Raw genomic sequence first — 25,297 nt, 5'->3', positions numbered from 1 at the left:
AGCTCACACCAAACAGCAAACTATAAAGGGCCCCCAAAAGTACTAGACTAAGTGTAAAATTATTCAAACGGGAAAACCAACGGTCTAAATTAGTCTATATAAATAGTATGTATTTACGATTCCCGCGTTTCCTGGATATTTAATTGTCCTGTCATTTTTTAAAATGTCAACATTTATATAATGATCATGGGGCATACAGTGATTATCAGAAAACACTGCCTCCAGCCTCGATGTGAACACCATGTTGTACCGGGTTAAGAATGATTACTAGTTCGACACATTGTTTATGCAGTTTGTTGCACTTAAAAATAAAATGAATTAAACTCGTTTCTGCATATTTTGTCTTGTGTCAAATTCTATATATATCTAACAAAAACAAAGTTGTTAGAATTTTTTTTTTAATAATGATGTCGCAATGGTTGTCAACGAGCCATTTCATAATTTGTGTTTCATGTGTGTTTTTATTTTATTTCTCTCTTTCTGTTCTATTTTCTTTGATTGTTGTGGTTTCTTTAGCGTAAGAAAAATAATGAACAGTTATCAGAACTACGCAGTGTAACTTACAACATTTTTGAAATTGAAATGGTTTCACAAGAATGTCTTTTTTTTTTGGAAAACATCTCCAGTTTTTCGACAGCACTGGTGGCACACAAATGTTAGACAATGCACCAGGATATTAGTAAAAGGTACAGAGCTCTATTTGTCATCATACAGATACCGGGGGGAAGGCATTGCGTTGTCAGTTTCTCTTTGATTAATCGGAGTTTTATGTCCCTTTGCATGTTAAGCCTAGTTGTATTATATGTGTACATGTATGTTCTTCGTGAAGCTCATAGATATTACCACAATCCTGCTGTCAACTGGTACAAATCTAGGAGAAAAAAATATTTTAAATTCAACGAAAATGCGAAAATTCAATAATGAACTACATGTAGATTTAAAACGTAGTTCGTTACAAAGTTTGACAAAAAATGTTAATGAACTTTCTTAACCCATGTAGGTATAAAAATAATTAAGTTGGAGACTAGCCATTGTTTATGTCGTCATAAATAACAACACTAGGTTAGGACGGAGACAGTTTACCTCACTACATTAAACTTGTGATGCGGACAAGGTTCAGTAATGAAATGATTTATACTTTCTCTGACGAGAAGACAACCTAGTCAACGTAAAAATCATATTTTATTATTAATAAAACCATTGTTGGATATAGACAATAGTGATATTTGTCAGGTGTGGAACATATTCTTTTTGTCAGGTATGTAACCTTAATTTTCCTTGAAATTTCAATTTCATCAATGATTTTATTAGGTTTTTTTTTACAATATTTACAACTGCCACATGGTTAATTGTCAGATGTGGAACTGTCTATTGTACAGGTACATGTATGAACAAAATTGTAACATTCAAATTTCAATTTCATCAATGAAAATTATTTTATTTTTTTAAACAATATTTACAACTGAAAATTGTGTTATTGTCAGGTATGGAACTTTCTATTTTTCAGGTACATGTAGCCTTAATTTTTTAAATTCCAATTTCATCAATGACTTCATTTCTATTGTCTTTACCTTATTGTAAAATTGAATATTGAATTATTAATCAATTTAATTTTGGCTAATACGAACGTACTGTATAAGAATGTCTAATATGCCACGTCTAAATGAGACAAGGTGTTATAACTGCGACGCAAGAATCCTTGTTTCATATGACTTTTTACGATTTTTCTTCTTATTCGTGTGTTTATCGCAAACATCAAGGGAGTTAAAATTATCATTTGATCGTTTATAGGCAAAATATGTGATTGCTTAAACGGTATTGATCACTAAAATGTTTTTTTTTTCATTTAGTTTAAACATTTTTATTTATAGTGGATTGGGAAACAAGTTTTGCAACTTATATTAATCTCTTTCCACTTTGCATGTGCGAGTGCTGCCTTGTAGCGGCATTGGCCTACTCTTTTTCGAAATCTACAAGGGTGTCTTTAACGTGCAAGAGATATGGCTCTCTCTTAACACGGGTCAACCATTTATCGTTTCCTCAAGACCATACTCGCAGATTTTTTTTCTTTCTATGAAGTACATTGTAAATTCATTTTTGTGGATCCTTAAAAGTTTGCCGAAACAGTTATTTCATTCATATTTTTCACAGGTTAGAAAAGGGCAAATTCTTACTTCTGTTAAGGTGGTACCCAACACTAGAGGGAGAAAACTCTGTAAAATCAGCTAATCGTTTTAATTACGTTGTGGGAATATTAAGCTTCTCATCAATGATCAAAATAAGTGTTTGTCAAACTGCTATATAACAAGTGTAATTTTTCTGATAAAACGGTTGGTTCAAATTTTTTGAAATTTTTATATTTTTGTAAAAGGGTCAAAGTAAATACTTCAATGTCAAAATTTGAAAAAAATTAAACGAGCCAAAATAATTTTAGTTAAAGTGTTGGGTACTACCTTAAATTATAATTGTAGACCCCTGAAGGATCTATTGAAGTAATTATATCACACGAAAGGAGCGTTGCATTACCCCTAGTAACGATTTAGCAATCCGAACACAATCCAAAAAACGGCGTATGATATTTTCTCCGTTCTTCTATTGAATTTTAAGTATGGACCCCTGATGGAGCCTTTAAAGGGGTTATTTAACACAAAGAGAGAGTGCAATACCCCTTACGTATGAAAATTACGATCTAGCAATCCGAACACCACCAAAATACCGGCGTATGATACTTTGTTCTGCTGAAGGATATTTTCAAAGCAGTTCGCGTCTTGTTGTTAATCTAAATACACGAGGGTCTAGGATAGGTTTACAGTATTATAGACCACAGAAAATAAAAGAATAGGGAAAAATAGGTCTAAACAATAAGGAAAAGAGAAAAATGGGCACTTAAATGTAAAAAGAGTAAAAAACCCTCTAAAAATAAGTAGATAACAGAAATGGATACATACTTTCATGCAGACCCTTATATACGCTAAGCCTTGATATATTTGGACTATAATAATCGAATATGTATAGTACAATGGAGTCCCTGATATGACCATGCTTAATATATATAAACGAGTTGAATTTATTAAGCACCATTGAAAGTGAAGCCTTTTCTTTGTTTGTCTGTTCATTGATTTTCGGATTTTTACCTTCCACTTTTATTACATGAAACTGTGCTTAACATATTTGTTTAATATACTTGTGGTCCTAATTATACAAGTTTCGTTTTATGAATATGAAGCATTTTTGTGAATATCGAGTGCTTCCTGGAAATTTTTTAGCGTAATTTATGTTTATTTTATTGTTCAATTTCTAGCTGTTTTACCAGAAGGCGCTATAGCGAATTGTTTTATTCTTTGTTTGCATTTCTATTTAATGAATAGACTTACGTAACAATGTAAAACACACGTGTATGTATACATGAATAGGGCTAACATACAAAATTATATACATGTATGTATCATGAGAATTTTTTCTTTCTATTTGATAGATAGTACAAAAATTACTTGATCAAAGCGTTTGAATAAAGTGAACTGAAAAATGTTTCAAAAAAATCCAAAAGAAAAGTCATCTGACACAGTCGACATGGCATTTGGAAAACCAAGAAGGCGAAGTTCAAGTGTATCCATATACAAACCCGATAAAATGACAAGCCCTGTCGTGCGACAGAGACGAAGAAGTTCCAGCATTAGCGTACAAGCGAAATTGTCCGCTGAGGGTGCGCCAAGTCCGCTATCAGGTGCATACAAAAGGCGTGGCAGTAATGTATCCTTGTCTGCTGATGGTTTATCAAATCCCATGGGATCGGGGTATCGAAGACGAAGTTCTAGCATGTCACTTCACGACCTAACAAAAAATGTTCATAATATTGAACAACTGCAAATGTTACATGCTGTTTATCAAGATGACACGGATCATGTTTGGGAATTACTCAGTTCTGGTTCTGATCCCAATCTTATCGGAAGTGAAGGGTCGCCATTATTGCATATAGCAGTTGAAAGCGGAAATGAAGAAATGGTTAAAGTTCTGCTCAGTTCTGGTAAGTTAAATACCTTTTTTGACATGGTTATTGTTGTTAAAAGACTATCATTATTCTATGATACCGCTGTGTGTACCTTATGCACTAGCGCTTCGTTAAAAACCCGCCTTAACGTATCGTTATAGGGCAAAGCAGGGTTCATACACGCATTACTAGGCATACAATATGCCGCTGGACGTTAAATAACCAATCATCATATCAATATGTGTGCACTTTTTCGCTACTATTATATATTATATTTATCAATGAACTAGTAGTGTGCTAGTCTAATGTAAGACAAATCAGTAAACTGAGAACACTCATAAATACAGTAGCTTTTGCACTTATCTCAAAAAGGTGTTTATAGCTTCTTATAATGCGTTTGCATAGCTATGGGTATGTCGGCATATTTTCGAGAAAAGGTATTAATAGGCCTAGATCTATCTGTAAATATATTGCTGTGATCTGTTAGAGAACTCAAAGTATCGAGGGAATGAATTGGGATTTAGATCTCTTATTAGTGAATTTTTAATCTTTGATGTATGTTGTTGGCATGAATGATTAATGTATATAAATCCACGTCACTTTAATCCATTTCTTGTCCACATCATATATAGATAAGGATTGGTTACTGTAGCTCTGTGTGTAAACAAGCATATTTTTAAAGTAACAACAAATAGTTATCACGATTGCCTGTAACCAAAGATAATCGTTGTAAATAAAAAAACAAAATCACTTTTATCTAATTAACGCTTACCTTTAAGATGTTTTGTATACCAGCACAGGGACATATATATACTGAGTGCCAATGAAAACGCAACACTTTTGTTTTTCCCAAAAATCTTATAATTTTTATTTTATTTATATTAGAACTTTGTATAGTTGGTTGAAAATGACTTTTAAGACAATACAACTTTACGGTTGAGTGATTTTTGGAACAAACGCGAAGTAAAGGTTATTTTGAACGAACAAAAACCGAGTTCACCGCTTTTCAACATACGCGCCATTTTCACGATTTTGTCATTTAAAGCTTGGCTAATGTCATGAATTTTCCCGCCCTTATTGTTAGGAAACTGCAATAAACATCTGAGTAAATGCCAGGACTTTCCGACAACCATCGACATGCAATTTTGGGAATGATCCAACGAAGCCTTTCACAGTATACAATTACGAGAAGACTGAAGTTGTAGCCTCTACAATAACCCAAATAATCCACAAATTCAACCAAAATGGATCATTTAATGATAAGACACATCCCGGGGTACAAAAAGCAAAAAACGCTCAGCAAGACCGATACATTTGGTCTTTCACATATCCGATATCGACTATGATGGCTGTCCAAATGTCAAAGAGTTCAATGGTGGTCACGGTAGAACCTTTGGAGCAATTCAGTTGAAAGCACCATTTGCGCAGAAATTGTTTAAGAGCACCATAGTCTTTCCTTTAGGACATTTAAACGGCCGTCTGGCGTAAATATCGAATTCTGTAGACCAAAAATCATTCATTATGTACAAAAAACGTCAATGGTGGTTACATAGACATTTGGCACCCGCCTTGGCTAAAAGTCATGCTTTTCGCCGGATTTTGATCCGATCGACCAAATTTTGCATCAGATTTGACATGTTTTAGACGATGAAAACCACCTCCAATATCATAAAGTCAGCTTGAGTTTGCTTTGCGAGACAAGTGGAATAACATTTCTCGGGATCACATTAAACGTCCGGGATGATCAATTCCACGGCGCTGTCGAGATTGCGCTGCACCACGGGGTTGTAACATTTTTTGTTAGGACTGTTAGTTGATGATTCGACATTGGATGTTTCGTTTACCTATTGCGCCCGAAAGATGACAATAAAACATTTTTGTTTGATATCGATCTATTGTTAAAATTGTTAATTTTGAACAATTTATTTTGAGAGATTATCATTTCTTATATAAATTTTATTTTTGAAAAACCAAGTGTTGCGTTTTCATTGGCACTCAGTATATTAACTTAGATATACTGTTCCCAGGTACCAGTCACTGCATACAGTTTAAAATGCTTTATTTATTTGAAATACAACAAATAAATCGCACTGATGCTGCTCTCATTTATGTTTGGTTCATGGGTTAAGTACACATTATTGTATTTCTCTTTGTAAAGTTAACACGTGACTGTCATGTGAAAGAAACACAATTGAACCTAGAGCCAACCGCTAAATCAGTGAACACTTTATTCTGAGGCATATAGTATTGTTTAATGTTTCGGTCTAGTTACATGTATATGTTACGCCTCGATCGTTTATGTCGGTTTTTCAAATTTCATTGTGAGAAGAAAAGTCTTAAAGTCAAATGTACTTTTTCGAGTAAACATTGTTATAAAGGGGCCAGCTGAGGTCCTATTCCTGGTGCGTGATTTTTCTCGCCGTGTTGGAGACCCTTTGGTGGTCTTCCATTTGTATTCTGCTCGGATTATTGTCTCTTGAACAATTCCCCATTTCAATTCTCAGTTTCATTAACTCAATCACACTCTGGTTGTCTCACGAAACGGTTCACTCGGGAACTATAGGGGCATTCCGGGATTTTTTAGAGAATATTATCACCCCGAATCAACCAAATGGTACCTTGTACTATTAATTTCATACTCAAATACATCAAACGAATGAAAAACAACTGTCATATTCTTGACTTGGTACATGCATTTTCTCATGTAGAATATGGTGGATAACCCTGGTTTAACAACTAGCTAAGCCTCTCACTTCTATGACCGTTAATTAAAATGCCATTACATTGACTACCATTAGGGAGCACAATTGAATTATCTCCATGTATTGAGGACACATTGGCCGAGTTCACTTGAAATTCTAGAGTATACTTCAGAGTTTCAAGAGTATCACGTGAACGCTCTCGGGTTGCTATTCGGAACAATTCTAAGTAACTCTTGGGAAAGGCCCTGACTAGGCATAAATTACGGAAAAAAGTCTGATTGATTTGACGTCATTCGAGGGTTTCTCGAGTTTAATCCTGGCTCAGTAAGGGTTGGAACCGGGATAAGAGGGGTTAACGCGAGTGCTCCGAGTAAAATCTGATTGTTGAAACCCGAGTAAGTAAAGTTAACTCTAGAGTTTCAAGTGAACTCGGCCATTAGCGTGTTCTGCTCTTTAGGTGCGTTGTTGAACATGTATCTTTGGCACATTCCTAATTCCATTCTTAAAAAAAAGCTAAAAATGTCTCAAAAAAATGGTTGAAACAATGTATGATATCGCATAGGCCATGTTATAAAAAAATAAAAAGATAATGACAAATACGAAATATTGTGCAAGGCTGTCTTATTTCATTTAACAATGTTTACAATAATTCATGTTTTTTTTCTCTTTGAAATTCGTTCATAGCCTTTAGTTATACACCTATGAAAGATGTCTTGTGTGTGTTCATTGGTATACCAAGTAAGATGCAATAAACATTAATGTTTGACTTCTTTTCGCGGGCTAAATAGTATACCTATAACTCAACAGTTGTGATGCATATATTCTATATTTAGACCTCTATTAATTACGTGCTTTTCCAAACTGTGGTAAATATACGTCTGAATTACAAATTACACTTTCAACGGCATTCATATAACTTTTAAGCTTTCTTTTACACGATCATATATGACATATATCTCTTAACCCATTTATATGTGTTTGCAAGTTGAGTGAGGGGGGTGTTCATGTTCCACTTTGAACAGATGTAAGTTTCGAAGGACATCAAAAACATAAGAGAAACTAAAAAAAGAAGAGAAACTAAAAAAAAGCCCCAAAACACCATATTTCAAAATGATCTGCGATGCTTGAAATGATACGAAACAGTATTTTCTGATCTACTATACCTACCTAATGGCTGTATTCATGAGTTAAGACAATTGTCTGATCTACTATACCTACCTAATGGCTGTATTCATGAGTTAAGACAATTGTCTGATCTACTATACCTACCTAATGGCTGTATTCATGAATTAAGACAATGTATATAAACACAGGACTTTGTGATCTCCTTGTCAAACTTTCAATTAATAATCCAAAATCATATATAACACTTAAGGTCATCTAAAGTCGTTGCACATACGACCGAGAAAGGGTTCAATTATATGTCAGTGCAAGCATACCAATTTCCTCAATATATGATTGGTCATCTCCTTAGTGGCTCTCTCCGAAAATCTCGCTTTATATTAAAAAGAAGATGTGGTGTGACTGTCAAGGATGCAACTCTTCACAAGAGACCAAATGACACAGAATTAAACAACTATAGGTAACCGTACGGCCTTCCACAATGAGCAAAGCCCGTACCGCAAATACAGCAATAAAAGGCTCCGATAAATGTTCAGTGAAAAAAGGCTCTGACAAATGTAAAACAATTCAAACGAGAAAACTAACGGTATAATTTATGTATAACAAAAAACGAAAAACAAATATGTAACACAGCAACAAACAACAACCACTAAACTATAGGCTCCTGACATAGGACACAGACATCAATACAGAATGTGGCGGGTTTAAACGCGGTAGCGGGATACTAAACCTCCTTCTAGCCTGGGACAGTAGTATATATAAGAGTATAACATAGGAACGATCTATAAGAATCTGATTGAAAGGCTTAACTCATCAGATGGATACAAATAGAAATATATGTAACAAAACACAGAGTGGACGTGGCCGGGTACTTGTACATCCCAACAATTTTGTATGACTGTTTGGTACAATGATCATAATCTGGACTGAACAGAAGACCTCACACCTTGTAAACTTTCATATACAGAAATTTGAACAAAATAGGCAGGACAGGAATTTTGAGTAAAAAATAAGGCAGGATGAGACACTTGCAAAAAAAAAAAAAATCAGGATGACAATTTAGGTAAAAAAAAGTCAGGATAAACTTTAAAAATAAATGCAGGACCGAATAGAGTGGGAAAAAAAGCAGGACAGAGATTACAACTAAAAAAAAAATGCAGGACAAAATTTTTCATTCTAGCCCCCCCATAAAAATCAAATGGTAGCTCCCTAAGCTCCTGAATGTTGTATAATTTTCGGAACAGATATGCACCGGAAATTTACACCTTACAGTAATAGATGTAATTTGAAAACGATTATATATTTAATATTACCTGTTTATGTATGTATCAATAAACGTCAACGCCTTTATCTTAACTTTATCTTAATGCATATTCGTTTTGGTTTTAACGTTGATTATTAAATGATTTATTTGTAAATGTAGTCCGTGTTCAAAGGGTTGACTATTAACGTCTCGTGAAGTCGACATAATTATGTTCATCATAAAATTATTATTACTTGTTAATTGAAATACTTTGTCAATCTGCCCAAGTGATGTCATATCTTTAACTAGTTTCTTTGAAGGGATAAATACATTTGAATATGTCCGGCCTTTACAGTACAGAATATATATAGAATTAAAGACAATTATTGAAATTAATTAACTTAAATGATGTCCTAATGGCATTTATTTACTGTTAATTGTCTTTACTTATGTATTCAAGCGTATTCTACTCTAGTTAAATCTTCTAATTCGTCTTTAAAACAGTTTATTTCTGACCCATTTGCCTAGTAAACGAGCAAGGGTCAATGCTCCTAGCCATTTTCAAAATACTCAATGTTTTATAACTTACATTAACAGTATCAAATCTCGGTACACTGACATATAGACGTCTGCATATTCAAATAAAAAAAAGATTTTAAATAACAAAGATATAAAAAAGAAGATGTGGTATGATTGCCAATGAGACAACTATCCACAAAAGACCAAAATGACACAGACATTAACAACTATAGGTCACCGTACGGCCGTCAACAATGAGCAAAGCCCATACCGCATAGTGAGCTATAATAAAAGGCCCCGATGAGACAATGTAAAACAATTCAAACGAGAAAACTAACGGCCTTATTTATGTAAAAGAATATACATATAATCATGACATTTAAAAATTAACCATATTAGTTTTTTTCAAAAATTATTTATCAAGTAAAAATGTATATAAAATCTGCGATTAACACTTTGTTTAGTACATAAAAAAAGTGATGGTAATAACGGCTGACATGCACAAAACCTCCTAAGTTAAGATTCCCAGTCGTAGTACTAATTTATCGTACATAAAGAACATGCCATTGTAGACAAATCCGTCTGTTCGGAACAAATCTTATCTTAAGTAGCTTTATATGTATTTGGGCCATTGCTTTTCATCGTCATTCCATTTGTTTAGAACAACCATCTCAGACGATAAGTATAATTCTCGTAGCACGGCTTTGATGTGAGCAGAACTTATCAGCAAAGTCACAGTGACACTTAGGACAGTCTGCTCTGGCAAAATATACAACTGTACTTAGTCTCCATATTTCGTTTTAAAGAGTTATTGGATATGTTCCTTATGTCGTAAAGTTCTACAATCCCGGTCCCTTTCCACGAATATTACCTACCGAATTAGACTATTTACCGGGTTTGTAATAACATGAGCAACACGACGGTTGCCACATGCTGAGCAGAATCTGTTTACCTTCCCGGAGCACATGCGACCACCCCTAGTTGTTGTTAGGGCTCGTGTTGCTTAGTCTTAAGTTTTTTGTGTTGTGTCTTGTGTACTATTGTTTATCTGAAATGTTCTTTTTTAGCCATGGCGTTGTCAGTTTATTTTTTATCTGTAAGTTTAAATATCTCTCTGGAATCTTTTGTCACTCTTTTGGATCAACTTGTGCTTTTTAATATTCTTAAATTGACTTGTCAGTACTATGAATATATGAAATATGCTCAATTGTATGTTTTTATTAGTTATTTGTCTGTTTTCCAGAGAAATGTAAAGTTAATATTGATGATGTGTTTGGTCAAACACCGATGATGAAAGCCACAATATTTGATGACGTCACTATCATGAAGATTCTACACAAAGCAGGTAGGGAAAATTATTTTCTGATGCAATGTATTATATCTATAATACTAAAATTACGAGGTCCAATTTATCAGCCGTCATCACGTAAAAATGACGAATCAAAGAATTCAACTTTATCTACAACTAATATAGTACAAAGGTGTCGATTAAAAATTACACCACTCCAGGCCCTTTTGTTTTCCACGTAAATAATATTGCCAATAATTAGGAAGTTCCGGGTCGAGTCCGATACCGAGACCAATAGTATAATCACTTGTTACCTATTACCTTATCTGTTCGTTCCGCATCTGACAGGCGCACCACCAAACGGTGTTTTCAGGATTAATATGCTATATACACGGGTCATAATCACAGAGTTGACACTACTAAATTGTCAAATTGTTACCTATTGTAGTATTTTAATCCGTAAGACTTTCTAAGATAACAATACGAATACTAAAAATCTGGACTAAAAATAAGTTTCAATTTGTTAGCGGGCATGACGTAAAACAGCGAATCAAAGAATTCAACTTTATTTATAACTAATATAGGACAATGCTGTTGATTAAAAAATACTCCATTCCAGGACCTTTTGTTTTCCAAATCATTAATATTACCAATAATTGATAAGTTCCAGTTCGACGGGTTCAAACAGAAAGATTTGAAAGCAGAGAAAATTGTGCATCTTATAATCGGCATGACTTTATCAGATGACAGTACTTATACTAAGATAAGGCTTGCACATAGTTATATACTTTAATTCAGTCACGGACCCGCGATATCACGGGTGTGTTCTAGTGTCAGATAAAACCAAGCCCAGGTCTGGTAGGTTTCTCTAGTCACTCGGACTCAATTCAGCGACCGCTTTAAACTGGTCGATATTAGATAGCAGAAAGTGCCAAAAGCGGCATTCAACACCGACAATCAGTAGTCATCAACCTATAATTTTTTAGTTGGTGTTGTTGGTTCAGGTCTGTCATATATTGTTTCGTAAATTGATGTTACAAATTAAGCTGTTTGATTTATTTTTATTTTCGTAAATTCCTGTTGAAAATTAAGCTGTCAGATTTTCAGTATTATTTTTCGTAAATTCCTGTTGAAAATTAAGTCGTTACATTTATATTGTTTTTCGTACATTGCTGTTGAAATTAAGCTGTTAGATTTTTTTGTTTTTCGTAAATTCCTGTTGAAAAGAAGCCGTTACATTTATATTGTTTTCGTACATTGCTGTTGAAATTAAGCTGTTAGATTTTATTTTTACTTAAATAGCTGTTTAAAATTAAGCCATCAGATTTGATTCGTTTCATATTCTTCGTGTTGTGGGATCTTTTATTTCAGACTATGTGGTATCAGGTTTTGTCATTGTTGAAAACCAGACAGTTCAAAATATTTTCTTATATCCTCACATTTAAACTCCGGTGGATAATCGACAATCATACCAATATATTCTTATTTTCATATCAAGGTCAGGAAAATTAAAAATCCAAATTATAATACAAATTTTGGAGACCTGATAAAATAAAACCGGACCAAAGTTATAGCCTTAGAGTTTACATTGATAACCTACGTGTAAAATTGATAAAAAAAAAGTATTCCCAGTTATCTTGTAAGTGAAAGAGTGACCTCAGTTGACGTTATTCATTGCTTCAAGTTGACATATGTTGTATTTTTATGTTATTAATTGGTTTTGATATGACTTTTATTTTGCATTTTACGATCTTTTGACATATGTAACGTTTTTTATTGTTATACCTTACAACTGGTTAAAAGTATAAAAAAGAAGATGTGGTATGATTGCCAATGAGACAACTACCACAAAAGACCAAAATGACACAGACATTAACAACTATAGGTCACCGTACGGCATTCAACAATGAGCAAAGCCCTTACCGCATAGTCAGCTATGATAGGCCCCGATAAGTCAATGTAAAACAATTCAAACGAGAAAACTAACCGCCTTGATTTACACACATCATTGAAAGATCAATCAGTACTAAAACAGGCTATTGCTCTTATAATAAGGAGTGGACAAGGTGTCCCTGATAACATTTTGCATCCCCGTACACCCAGATGCTTGAGATCTCAAATTTCATGTTTTTTAGCTATGCAATTTATAAAAACTTGAAAGTATACATTTAAAAATTATAAAATACGTGAAAATGGTTGGGTAACAATTCCCCTATCAATCAAATATTGAAGTGTAACCCCCTCCCCCACTCCCCCCCACACTTATTTTGTACTGCTAATATTAGTCAAACTTACATGCAAAATTATAATATATGCAAATCTAGTGCATTATGTATTCTTTTACACGTATCAACAAAGGTATTTCAATAAAAAAAAAATATATGCATGTCTTAAATTGTTGTCTTATTCAATGCAAATTATACAACGTAAATTAAATCATTTGTACATGAACTGTCCATATCTATTAAGTCGGTATCATTTTTAAAGATAATAAGTCATAATTATTCGCTTTTCAATCTTCACTACGCTTCTAGTTAATATACTTTCCAAATGTGTTCGCTAAAGCTTAAGGGGGGACTCTTTAAAAATCAGCTGAGCGTTTAATCGCACATTATCAGTAAGAAGAAATCAAGCCTTTCAACGATCAAAAGTAGTGTTTGTCAAACTGCTATATATCCAACCAAATTATTCCTGCGGATTGTGTGATTCAAATATCTAGAAATTTTCATATTTTTGTAATCAGGTCAAATTTAATATCTTGTCAAAACTTTATGAAAATAAAACTTGCCAAATCTATGTTAGTCAAAGTGTTGGGTAAACTTATTTAATAAATCTTAACGTTAAATAATTTTTTGAATGTTAAATTTGTAAAATATTTAAAACTATAGTCAATGAGTATACGTCTGTTGTTAGGATTTTGAAAAAAAAACCAAATGTGTTTCTAAATTTGAATGTTTGAAGTAGTATCACTTTACTAGAGATATTACAGCCGATTGCATTGCGGGTGTAGGTAAAGGTAATATATTACGTGAGCTTGCTTGCTAGCTGAACTGTGAAGTCATTATTAAATAAGGTATACTACCATCATTTCGAAGTAGCTTAGTCCTACAGACAGATAGATTGGTTGTATGTCGGACTATCGTACTCTTAAAGGAGGGTAGTTTACCTAACTTATAATGACTTCACGGTTTAGCTATCAATCAAGCCAACAAAAGATATTACTGTTACCTACACACTAAATGCAATCGGCTGTAAATATATGTTGTATGTTAGACTTATTGCCCAGGTACATGTTTCTGTTGTTTAATCCAGAAATGATGACCATGACATTGATGTCCTGCAGCTGATTGTTTTGTCCATGTGATTTACCGATTAAGGACAAGGACATGTGACGGTCACGTTTATTGAGAAAACAAGTCATTAAAACGAAAAAAAGATATAAATGTTGACGGGTCACCGTGAGAAATATTTTCTGTCAATTTGTTGCAATTATTGTGTTTTATATTTATATCAGGATATATATATCATGACGTTTTTTGCAACTTGCAAACTTCAGTTTATTTTGATGACAGCGATTTTAATAGGAATTTACTTGGCCGTAAAAATGCAAATATATAAGTTCTTATGTCTTATCATCAACTATTTGTCTTTTTTTTCTTGTGAAAATAAACATTAATCTGTTTGGCGTCTGTTCTTGCACTAAACAAACATTGTCCTTCGTGACTTCTGGTCGTACACAAATAAACATTCTCAACGTTAAAACGGTCTGCCTATATGGATAAAAAAAAAGGGTTAAAATCTGCCCCAAAAGTAAAGGTAAAAAAAGTAGTAATTTTTGTAATGAAACTAGAATCAAACTTAGAAGTCTCAAGTTTAATATTTACAAATTAAGACATATTACGCAGTGCGGTAACAACGAAGGGAACTTATTGTATATGTTGGTAGAAAATTATAGTTGTCCTTTATTTTTTGTATTCTAATGCCAAATTACCGAAAAGGCCGCACATGTGATTATTATGACACTTTTTTCCATACTTAATTTATCTTGTCCCCGCCACAGACGGAGGGGTACAGTTTTATCTACATTTTGTATGTCTGTCTCAACGTTCATCCGTCCGGTCATCTAAAAATTGGTTTCTGTTCTCTAAATTTAGTTTGCCTCAACCAAATGTTATGAAATTTTACACAAAGCTTATTGTCCTAAAACACATAACATGTGTAGTCGCGCCACATGACATATTAGAGTATATAATATAGGTATTCGCAAAGAAACGTGTCGAAACTGTAATTTGACCTCTGTCCCTCTTTGGGTGATATGTTGTCTCAATGACGAATATTACACGTCACATTTTTGTTTATTTCCTGTATCATTTAATGAATAGAATATTTTTCATAAAAACAATTAATTGTGGTCTTAATAATGCAAATCCAATATTCATGTACTTAACCGAATTTATTAATTTAAAAGCGTTCATAACACGCAACCAGAGTGGAAAACCACTATCAATTAATGTTAATCGTGTTAATTAGTTATTCTAATGAACTTGTAAAACAATAGATTCTGTGAGAACTACCAAAGTATTACCTCAGAAAGGGAACGGCTAGTTTGTATATACGCAATACATCTTAGTACACTTTAATAATGATAAATGGTCAGTCAAAGAAAGTGATAAAATGTACACGTACGCAACAGATATTTCAATGGTGTTATTAACATTAAATTTATCTCATAAAGTAATTTAAAGGACACGTAACAGATTTTTAAATGGTGATATTAACATTCTCGCATTTAATTAGTAAAGTAAACAAACACAAAACATGAAAGAGTTTTGAAAAAATTCTTGATATTTCTAATTAAATTTTTAATATTGGCGAATGTTATGGTCAATGAATTAGGCCTTCAAAATTAGTGACATAGCTTATTTAATGCATGTAATCACCGTTAAGTATTATTTGCTTGCCCAACTTGCCTAACGACACAATTAGAAAAGAGACAAACGGAAAAACAACAGTATGCAAGACAGAATGACTGACCATCTCAACCCACACCACTGACCACAGTACTGGTTCTCCGGAATTGTAACAAACCCAGTTCCACAAGAGGCACTTGTCGTGTTCCTCGTGTAAATACACTGGGGTATCAAGAGAATTGATTTTAATTTGCTCATTGTAAAATGCCCGGTAGTTGTCACACCCTTGTACTCTGGTCCAAAGAGTATACATCGCTATAGTGTTAATCAGAAACACCTTTGTGCAATGATACATTAAAAATGAATAACCGATGTGTTTTATAAATATACAGTTTACTGATAGAAATTAAACCGGTTTCGCACTGAAGCTTAATATATAGTCAAGCTTAAAACAACTTTTAAATAGTGATTTTTTTAGCAGTCATTTTATTATGCGCGTTCGTTTTATTTTGGGCTGTATGTTAGAGTATCAACGTGTTTATTTTGAAAATATTTGAAGCTGTTCATTTTATTTCTGAATAGAGAATTAAATGCAAGTCAAACATATTTATAGTTTATAATTCAAAAGTTGTGTACACAAAACATGTTTCAAATGGACAGTGTGAACGAGGAGAGTTACGAGAGTTCACACGCGGCATATTTCACATGGTCAGTGTGAACGAAGCCTTCAACATAAACACGTGACATTGTACAGGCACACGTGAGTTGTAGAGGTGAACAAATGTGTAAGTGATTCACATCAACATTCAAGGAAATATGTTTAACAATGTCAAACATCAGCTAACAAGGATGTATGATTTCTTGACACATAGGGTCAGGACGCCAGGTGAAATAAATGTTTTTGTCTATAATATTACATTCCCAAGAAAAATCGGTTAGATACGGAAAACCAAAGAAAATTTTAGTAAAATATTTGTTAAGGCTAACTAGACATGTTAACACTATAACAAAAACACTGAGTTTTTCCCTGTAAAACCTAGTCATTCAATGTTTTATTCTATTTCAAGGATGTTTCATTTTGATTGAGGGCAATGCGTTCTTATTGTTAGAAAACAGAAATATAAATATGGATTATTAATTGGTGTAGGTTGGACAAGGAGATCACATAAAGTTATGTGTTTATATACATTTGTACAACTCAGCAATACATCTTATAGGTTAACAAAATACTTTTGTTTATATAGAGCATATGTCCCTTTGTAATATATTTATTTTTTGATGACCGAAGGAGAGTTCAACTATATTAGTACAAGCATTCTATATATTTCTAAACATGGTGGTTTCTTTATTCTTTCTTTAAGTTTTATCTAAAAATTCTCTCGATGCCCATCGATAAACGCTACAAATGTTTTTAAAATAATATCTATATACATATATTAAAACATAATTTTGAGACCATCTTCAAATTTTGCATTTTACTGTCAAACACAACAAAGCTTAAATGCGAGTCACAGGACACCATCGAATAGTTCGATAGACAGACTTGCAAAAAAAGTAAAATAACAAAAATACCAAACTCCGAGAAAACCCAAAACTGGAAGTCAGTAATCAAATGGCCAAATCAAAAGCTCAAACACATCAAACGAATGGACAACAACTGTTATATTCCTGACTTGGTAGAGGCATTTTCGTATGTAGACAATGGTGGATTAGACCTGGTTTTGTAGCTAGACAGTGTAGGTATATATCATGATTGATTAGATTTATATGGACACTAAAATATTTGGAAATGATATGATTTGTCTTCATATCCCCTTCATAATGTCGTGCAAAATGACTTTCTAGATAACGGTTATTTTGATTGTTATAATGCTTTAGAAACATCATTAGATAACAGCTATAGAAGGGTGCTTTCTATAAGTCTTTGTCGTCAGTTTCCTCAGATGGTTTTCAAGAACAAATTTATAAAGTTTAAGCTGATAAAAATATTGCTGTGGTCTTGTCGACTATGTATGTAAACGAAAATATTATCAAGTGAATGTTATCAAACAATCGTTCATTGATAAATAATTCACATTCAAATTCTTTAATAAATGCCTTCTTTTTGTGTTCATTTTTGTTTATTTAGCTAGTGTTTAATGTCTTATGGAATGCATGTTCCATTGCAACTTAAAGTACATTTGTTGCGTCAAATCGATGTGTAGCGAAGAGAATTTAAACAAAACCTGAGAGAAAAAGCACCACAATAAAGTGGATCAAACTTTTAGAAAGCGTACATTAATGTATTTGAACTCTTTTTCGGACGTATGTTCAAATCTGACGACCTTACATGACCTTAGTGATATATAAAATATGGATTATTAAGTGATAAAGGTTGGACAAGGAGATCACATAAAGTCATGTGTTAATATACATTTGTATAACACTAAGTCTTTATAAGATATGTATGTTTGAAATCCGTGCTCGATAGATTCAAAGCGGAATCGTTCCTTTTTCCCCCTAATATTTCCGATTGAATTTTGCTTGTATTCGTCAAATATTTTACAATAAAATACATAAGACCAAGGCAACATTTGCAATCGCGAGTTCAAGTAAAATGGCATTAAAAGTACAGCATAACATTTTTTGAATTGTTCATCTAACTGATACCCATTGCAAAATTAAAAGTTGTACAAGATCATTCAAATTGAAAAGTAAAATCTGTGAATTAAGAAATTTACGTTTCCAGTTTATACCAGTTGTGAAGTTTGGAAGACGCTGTATTGTCTAAAGATTGCAGGTGATTTGAGCCACTGAACGTGATCTTGGCTATGTATTTGTCATTTTTAGTACACGACTGTATACATTTCTAATTGTTGACAGTTTAGTGTCCATCTGTATAAGATAAACAAATTTATACGGTTTAATGAACGAAAAATAAAGACAGCTTTTCCTCTTTCTTTCTTGTTACATACATGATATATATATACAATTAATCTAGACGTTCTTAGAATTTTGAAACCCTTAAAAAACATCGATAAAAATATCATTATTTTATATTCGAAATTCGAAATTCTTTCAGACGATGATGATATGTAACATAATGTAAACGATTATATGTATGTTGCAAGATTTCAGAGGAAAGAAATGTACTTGTGTTCATTCGACATGGTCATATAATTCAGCAAAGACGACAAACATGACTAAGAACAATGAATATGAAATATTATGCAATGCTCATCTGAGTGATACCCGTTCGTTCCACTCGCGATTATAGATATGAATTAATAAGGGTATATGTCTAGTTAAAACCAGTTGAGCAGTTTGTAAGACGTTGTAATGTCAAATGACTGCAGGTGACTCGACCTAGCATGAACTCATATTTTGTCCAGATTTGTCATTTAAGTGTCACTATTTACAGTCTTAGTGTCATGCTGTACAAGATAGAGACATGTATAATATTGTCTGTTATTGTTGGTAAAATGTATTTTTTATTGCTATAGTATTATTGCGAAACCTTTGTGACAATATACAATTCTATAAAAGTCTTAATTGCGTTGACTCTCATCCTGATTTACTTTAAATACTAGTATTACTCTCAACCCAACTTTATACTGTTATTTTTCTTTCGAAAAATCATCATAAATTTAAACATACTTACTTTAGTTTGTTTGAAATAAAAAATGGGGGAAAATATTAAGATAATATTACCAGACATACATTTGATATTTTATTTATATAGAGAACGACAATGATTACTTATCTATATTTAAAAAAATGTAATGACTTGTAGACATTTAAAGATATATTAGGTGCCGATGCAAAATTGTTATGGTCACTTTGATACCTGTTAGCAATATATATACAGTATGCTTTATTTTAAAAACACTCCGCCACATTATCAGCTCTATTGCAAATGTGTACTTTAATACTGCAAACATCATCATCCAACATTGACATTTTATCAAACAAAAAAAAAACATTTTGTATTACTAATTCAATAACAGAGAAAATGGACATACATACATAAAATCAAGAGGTCATTCTCAAATACATGTTTGACATTTTCTTGCATAAAAGGGAAGCGTACACCGCCAAAAATAAAAATAAAAAATTGAAGTCGAAAACAAATTGACAATTTTAGACAAAGCGCCTTTCTGGTTTAAAGAAATTCAAATTTAAAGGCTTGAATTGAAAAGTTCGCTGTATAGATCATGGTTTGCGCTTTGCCCAGTGTTACACATTACATATTCAAAACTACATTTGAAGCCTCCTCCTTCTTCTTCCCTTCCTCCTCCTAATCACCATCATTACCATGATAGATCATTGTTTCATGCCTAATTTATTAACCATGAGATACTACAATACTATAATTATTTCCTGATTTTTTGAATTTTTATCTTGGAATTGTAGGAGCCAATTTAGACAGTGTGGATAAAACAGGAAGAACTGCTTTACTGTCCTGCTTAATAGACGGGAAGTCTCAGGCTGCAAGATATTTAATTAAACACGGATGTGACGTCAATATTGTAGATGATTTTGGTCAAAGTGCACTTTACCAGACGATAAATAACAAACAACCCAACTGTGTGAAAACTGTGCAGCGATTATTGAAAGCAGGTAAGACATTATCTTATGTCTGACATACTCGCAAGTTCAGAAACACTGTCGAAAAAGCTTATGTGTTTTATGCACTTTTTTATTTTGTCTTTTCAAAATGATGTACAGTGAAAGATGATGAAAATCGTCGCACTCTTCGCAATTGGCCGTTTCCGAATCCAAAGATCCACGGGTTGTTTCATTGTTCGTACCGAAATAGAAAACAACGTCACGTCATTTGTTAAATCTCCATTGTTTATAACATCTTTTACCAATCACGACATTTTTGTGTACACTTTTGAAGGTATTACCCAGGGTGCATTAGATTCTGAAACGGCGAATTGATAATTATGTTTTCAAATTAGTAACGCTATGTTTAATAAAAACTATTATTTTCATATACATGTCAAAAGTCAGTCACCTCGTCAGCATTTTGTTTTGTTAATATGAGGCCGGTATTTCCTGTGAAAATGGACGAAGTCTGTATAAATTATTATTTTTTAATTCAAACTTATTTTAAGTTCTAAATCTGTCACGTTAAAAGAGAAACATTAATACCGTAACGTTTCTGATTTTGGTTCTGTTGTTAAGGATTTTAGTTGTGACTTTATTTTTGTTATTACGTCATATTCAATGTAAACTAAGAAACGCTATCATCAGGTAACGTTTTTTCATATCAAAGAATAATTAGAAATGAAATTGTTATTGTGTTTCTTCCTATATTGTACTGGACTGATAAATATATATTTCCCTTAAAATTTCATGTCATGACAAAAACAAGATAACAATTTTGAGTTCATTAGTACAATGAAAATTTCGGGGAATTGCCCTATAATGGTTTACTTTTACAAATTGTGACTTGGATTGAGAGTTTTCTCATTGGTTCTTAAGCGATATCTTCTTATAGCTAGCCATATCCAGTGAGAGCTCTTAAGGTGGTACCCAACACTTTAACTAAAATTAATTTTCTTAAAATTTTGACAAAGTATTTACTTTGATCCTTTTACAAAAATATAAAAATTTCAAAAAATTTGAACCAACCGTTTTATCAGAAAAAAATACACTGGTTATATAGCAGTTTGGCAAATACTTATTTTGATCATTGAGAAGCTTTATATTCCCTTAACAACACAACATAAGACATAAGACATAAGACATAAGACATAAGACATTTTATTTCACTAAAGCCCCCACATGGGGTATGTTAGTACAACATTTTTAACAAACAATAAAAGTGTGAACATATTTACATTAGAACAACATGGTTAACAAAGGTGCAATAATAGTATATATAATTAATACAGATATTTGACAGGAAGTACAAATTATAGTAACATGATTAAGCACATGTATTAAAAGGTTTTAATAACACTTTTGCAAAATTTTGCTATTCCAGTAAGTGTAAATAAATCTGATGTATTCATCAATTCTTTAAATTTTAAAACATTTGGGTTATTACATATATTTAAAGGTAAAAATTTAGCTCTTTCATTGTTGAAAAAGGTACATTTGAATAAGTAATGAAACTCATCACCAAGTTCATTAGCATTACAAAGATTACAATGTCTTTCAGTTCTATCAATATTAAAAAATCTGCCCGTTTCAACGTAATTAAAACGTTTAACTGATTTTACAGAGTTATCTCCCTGTAGTGTTAGGTACCACCTTAAACGCAAGTCTCAACATTTAAAACCGAACAAAACAACATTTCTTATAAAGCACATCAACAGTAACTCACCATAGTTATCGCGTTTTTATTTTATCATATCAAGATTAGGCGACGGTTGGGTCTGTCTTGCATGCCACTTTAACCAGACCGTGAGTCAGCACTGAATTATTCAAAATACATTGTACTAAGGATTTTCTCACTTTAGTATACCAGGTATAGATTACCTTAGCCGTATTTGGCACAACCGTTTAGAACTTTTGCTGTTCAACTTCATTATTGTTTTGCTTTCAATCTATTTTGATATGTGCGTATGACTTTTTTTGTAGACGAAACGCGCGTTAGAATGGCGTGTCAAATTATAAGCCCGGTACCTTTGGTAACTATTATTTCATTTTAATAGAAGATAAATCAAATCTCCTATAAATAAATAACTTTTCTTTTATCATTTCAGGATATAAACTTGACAAAGACAAGAAATGGATGGAAGAAGACGGCTTTGATGTTAGAATTATTCACACGAGAGGATTTTGTAGAAAACTTTTGGGGAAATTTAGAAGTAGAATGAACAAAATTAAATCGGACAGGTCTGCATCTTCTGGGGTTCGTCGACGTATTCTGACAATATATGATTGACATTTTTGTGTAATTTATGTTTATTTGACCGACATTTTTGTGTCATTTTTCTGCAAATTTATGATTTAATGGACATGTTTTTTCCTAAGACATCTATTTAACATTAATGATATTTGTTTTGTATTTTTATACTGTATCTTCCTAACTTGTTTAGAAATTAAGCTCTACTTCTAAGTTTGTATATTTTTGCTAATCTCTACTAAATACCAGGTTTTTTCATCATTAGTATTATTTCAGCGCAACAATGATTTTTCACTCTTTTTACCAGTATTATACTTCTGTTATCAACGTTAGTAATTTTGATACTAGACTTTTGAAACTAGGTTGAATTAAATTATCACGAAATAAGTCAGATGCAATTAACTTAAATACACTTGTATGCACTTTTGTTCTCCATTACTTTGATCAAACAAGTTCCCGTAAAATTAAAACTAGTAAACTTAAACTGTGATAAATATTGACGAGACAAGTGGTCAATTAAAAAAAATAAAAACCATGCTAAAACTTTGAATATACGAACCGTCTTTGATGAAGCTTACTATTTAGTTAATAAACTTTCAATAATTATACGAACTGCTTTTAATTTTTGGTGAAGCATAACAACAATACTGTTAATCTCCGCCAATAAATATATCTGAATGCTGTGATAATTCTATACATGCTTTTACTAGAATACTGTCATGGACGAATTTGGTGACATATGTTAGTCATTATATATTTGTATTTGTTGACTGATTGTATATATCTACAGAATCAAAATTGATAATCTAGATACATATTATATTTTTACAATTTAAAAAGTTTGTTAAAGCAATCGGAAGTATGCATAAATGTGGACACCGTCATTTTGTTCACTCTAAAAATAAAATATCACATTCCTCTTTCGTTTCGTATTACATATGCTATAGTTGATGGTAATGTGGTTTTTTTTAAAGAGAAATAAAATTGATTTCGGTGACAGCAATAAACCTATTGTGTTAAAGAATAACGCTATTTAAGTATGTTAGAATTTACCCTGCCACCATACATTATCTGAATCCTGCATTTTAAAACTATAAATACTGGTCCGTTAGTCATCCAATTAACATGTTTGCTGACAACTGAGCTGTCTCGGAAAGAAATCGACACGTATATATGGATATGCATATGATATCGATTGATTTAGGAGCATTCAAATACGAAATAACAAAAACTAATTTGTCTCTGTGTGAGGGTGTTACTATATTTTCAAATAGTAACAAAATGAGCGCAAAGATTTTTGCAACGGAAAAAAGTTAACTGAAGTTTTGATATTCATTTGCCTGAGGTCGAATATTATCCGACGTAGCTCATTAAATGAATATGCATATCACATATACCGCAAAAACAGCTCAAGCTATTATAAATGATGTTCTATCAATTATTAAAAGTACAGTCTGTATTTGAGACAATGTATATACAATTCACATGTGTCACTTTCTACATAAAGGAAGCAGCCACCATTCAATCTTTCCAAACACATGTTTAAGCATATTTCTACCTAAATTTTGCATATGTTTAATGAACTTTTCCTTTTTTTACACAAATGACAGAGGCCATCAATGATCGTACTGGGATAGGTCTGAATGTAGTCATAAAATTTCTTTTTTTTAAAGAAATTTAGTTCATATGCATAACAAAATTAAAAGAAATGTTTTATAAAGAAATTATAGATACAAATAGCAGATGCCTAAATGCCTCTAAACCATATTACCGTATACAATAGGTTGATTGCATCAGTTTTTCTGTTAAAAGATAAAAACGTGACTGTATGTTAAATTCAGTGTTTTTCAAATATATTTATTTTTAATCACTTGTCTTTATAACTGAATTTTTACCTCAATTTGTTTAATTTTTTTTCCTCATCATCTAATATAAGTTATGGCTTTTACGAGAGAAAAAATACAGCATCATATTATAGTATCAAATAATAATATCGAATAATAACATGAGTATCGGAAAATGTAACGACAGTTGTCTTTTAGTGCTATATTTATTGGCTTTTCTTTTGATGATATCACGTGACTGTATATTCAGAAGCAAATACACATTTTGATGTTATTACCTCATTGATTATGTTATCACCCCGTTTAATATGTTATCACTTATTTGGGTATTTTTATGTTATTAGGTTTGTATTTAAGTTATCACTCAATTGAATATCTTGATTTTATCACGTGATCATTTTTTTTTTTTAATTTTAATTGTATATTTTGTAATAAAATGTAACCATTTGAAAAAGTATTTGTTCATTTGTGCTTGACATCTACAAATGAGAGCTGATGGTCGATATAATGCCGCATTTGACTTGGTCATAGGCTAATTTAAGGTCAAATATGTTTTTCAAAATGCTGTTAACATATAAAGTGTGTATATAAACTCATCATAAAAACCAGGATTGATTTTTTTTACGCCAGACGCGCGTTTCTTCTACAAAAAAATCATCAGTGACGATCGAACAAAAACATGTTAAAAATCCCAAATAAAGCACGAAGTTGAAGAGCTTGTATAGTACAAACATAGGAAGATATGGTATGATTGCGAATGATGCAACTTTCTTCTGGATACGAAATGATGTAGGTGGAAAAGCCCGTCGATCACTCGTAATGCCTTCAACAATCAACAAA

The 25,297-nt window shown here is 32.3% G+C and overlaps 1 protein-coding gene across 1 annotated transcript; it reads left to right on the top strand.

Annotated features, from left to right (window-relative positions):
• The first annotated feature begins 1,100 nt into the window (after window positions 1-1,100).
• On the top strand, window positions 1,101-24,911 carry LOC139503927 (receptor-interacting serine/threonine-protein kinase 4-like). Its single transcript, XM_071293948.1, has 5 exons — window positions 1,101-1,258; window positions 3,476-4,024; window positions 10,818-10,919; window positions 20,165-20,371; window positions 22,471-24,911. Exons 2-5 carry the CDS (start codon window positions 3,526-3,528, stop codon window positions 22,650-22,652), a joined length of 990 nt encoding a protein of 329 aa, XP_071150049.1. The 5' UTR covers window positions 1,101-1,258; window positions 3,476-3,525; the 3' UTR covers window positions 22,653-24,911.
• Window positions 24,912-25,297: the final 386 nt, after the last annotated feature.

This window comes from Mytilus edulis, chromosome 14, assembly GCF_963676685.1.
Source record: "Mytilus edulis chromosome 14, xbMytEdul2.2, whole genome shotgun sequence".
NCBI lineage: Eukaryota > Metazoa > Mollusca > Bivalvia > Mytilida > Mytilidae > Mytilus > Mytilus edulis.
The sequence above is the reverse complement of the archived record's forward strand: the minus strand, read 5'-3'. Positions and strand labels throughout refer to the sequence as shown.

Excerpts from the sequence above, each read along its gene's own strand:
- LOC139503927 (XM_071293948.1), top strand. The coding sequence starts at position 3,526 with ATGTTTCAAAAAAATCCAAAAGAAAAGTCATCTGACACAGTCGACATG. Across the intron at positions 10,920-20,164 it reads GAAGATTCTACACAAAGCAG|GAGCCAATTTAGACAGTGTG; the intron begins GTAGGGAAAATT and ends TTGGAATTGTAG. Across the intron at positions 20,372-22,470 it reads GCAGCGATTATTGAAAGCAG|GATATAAACTTGACAAAGAC; the intron begins GTAAGACATTAT and ends TTATCATTTCAG.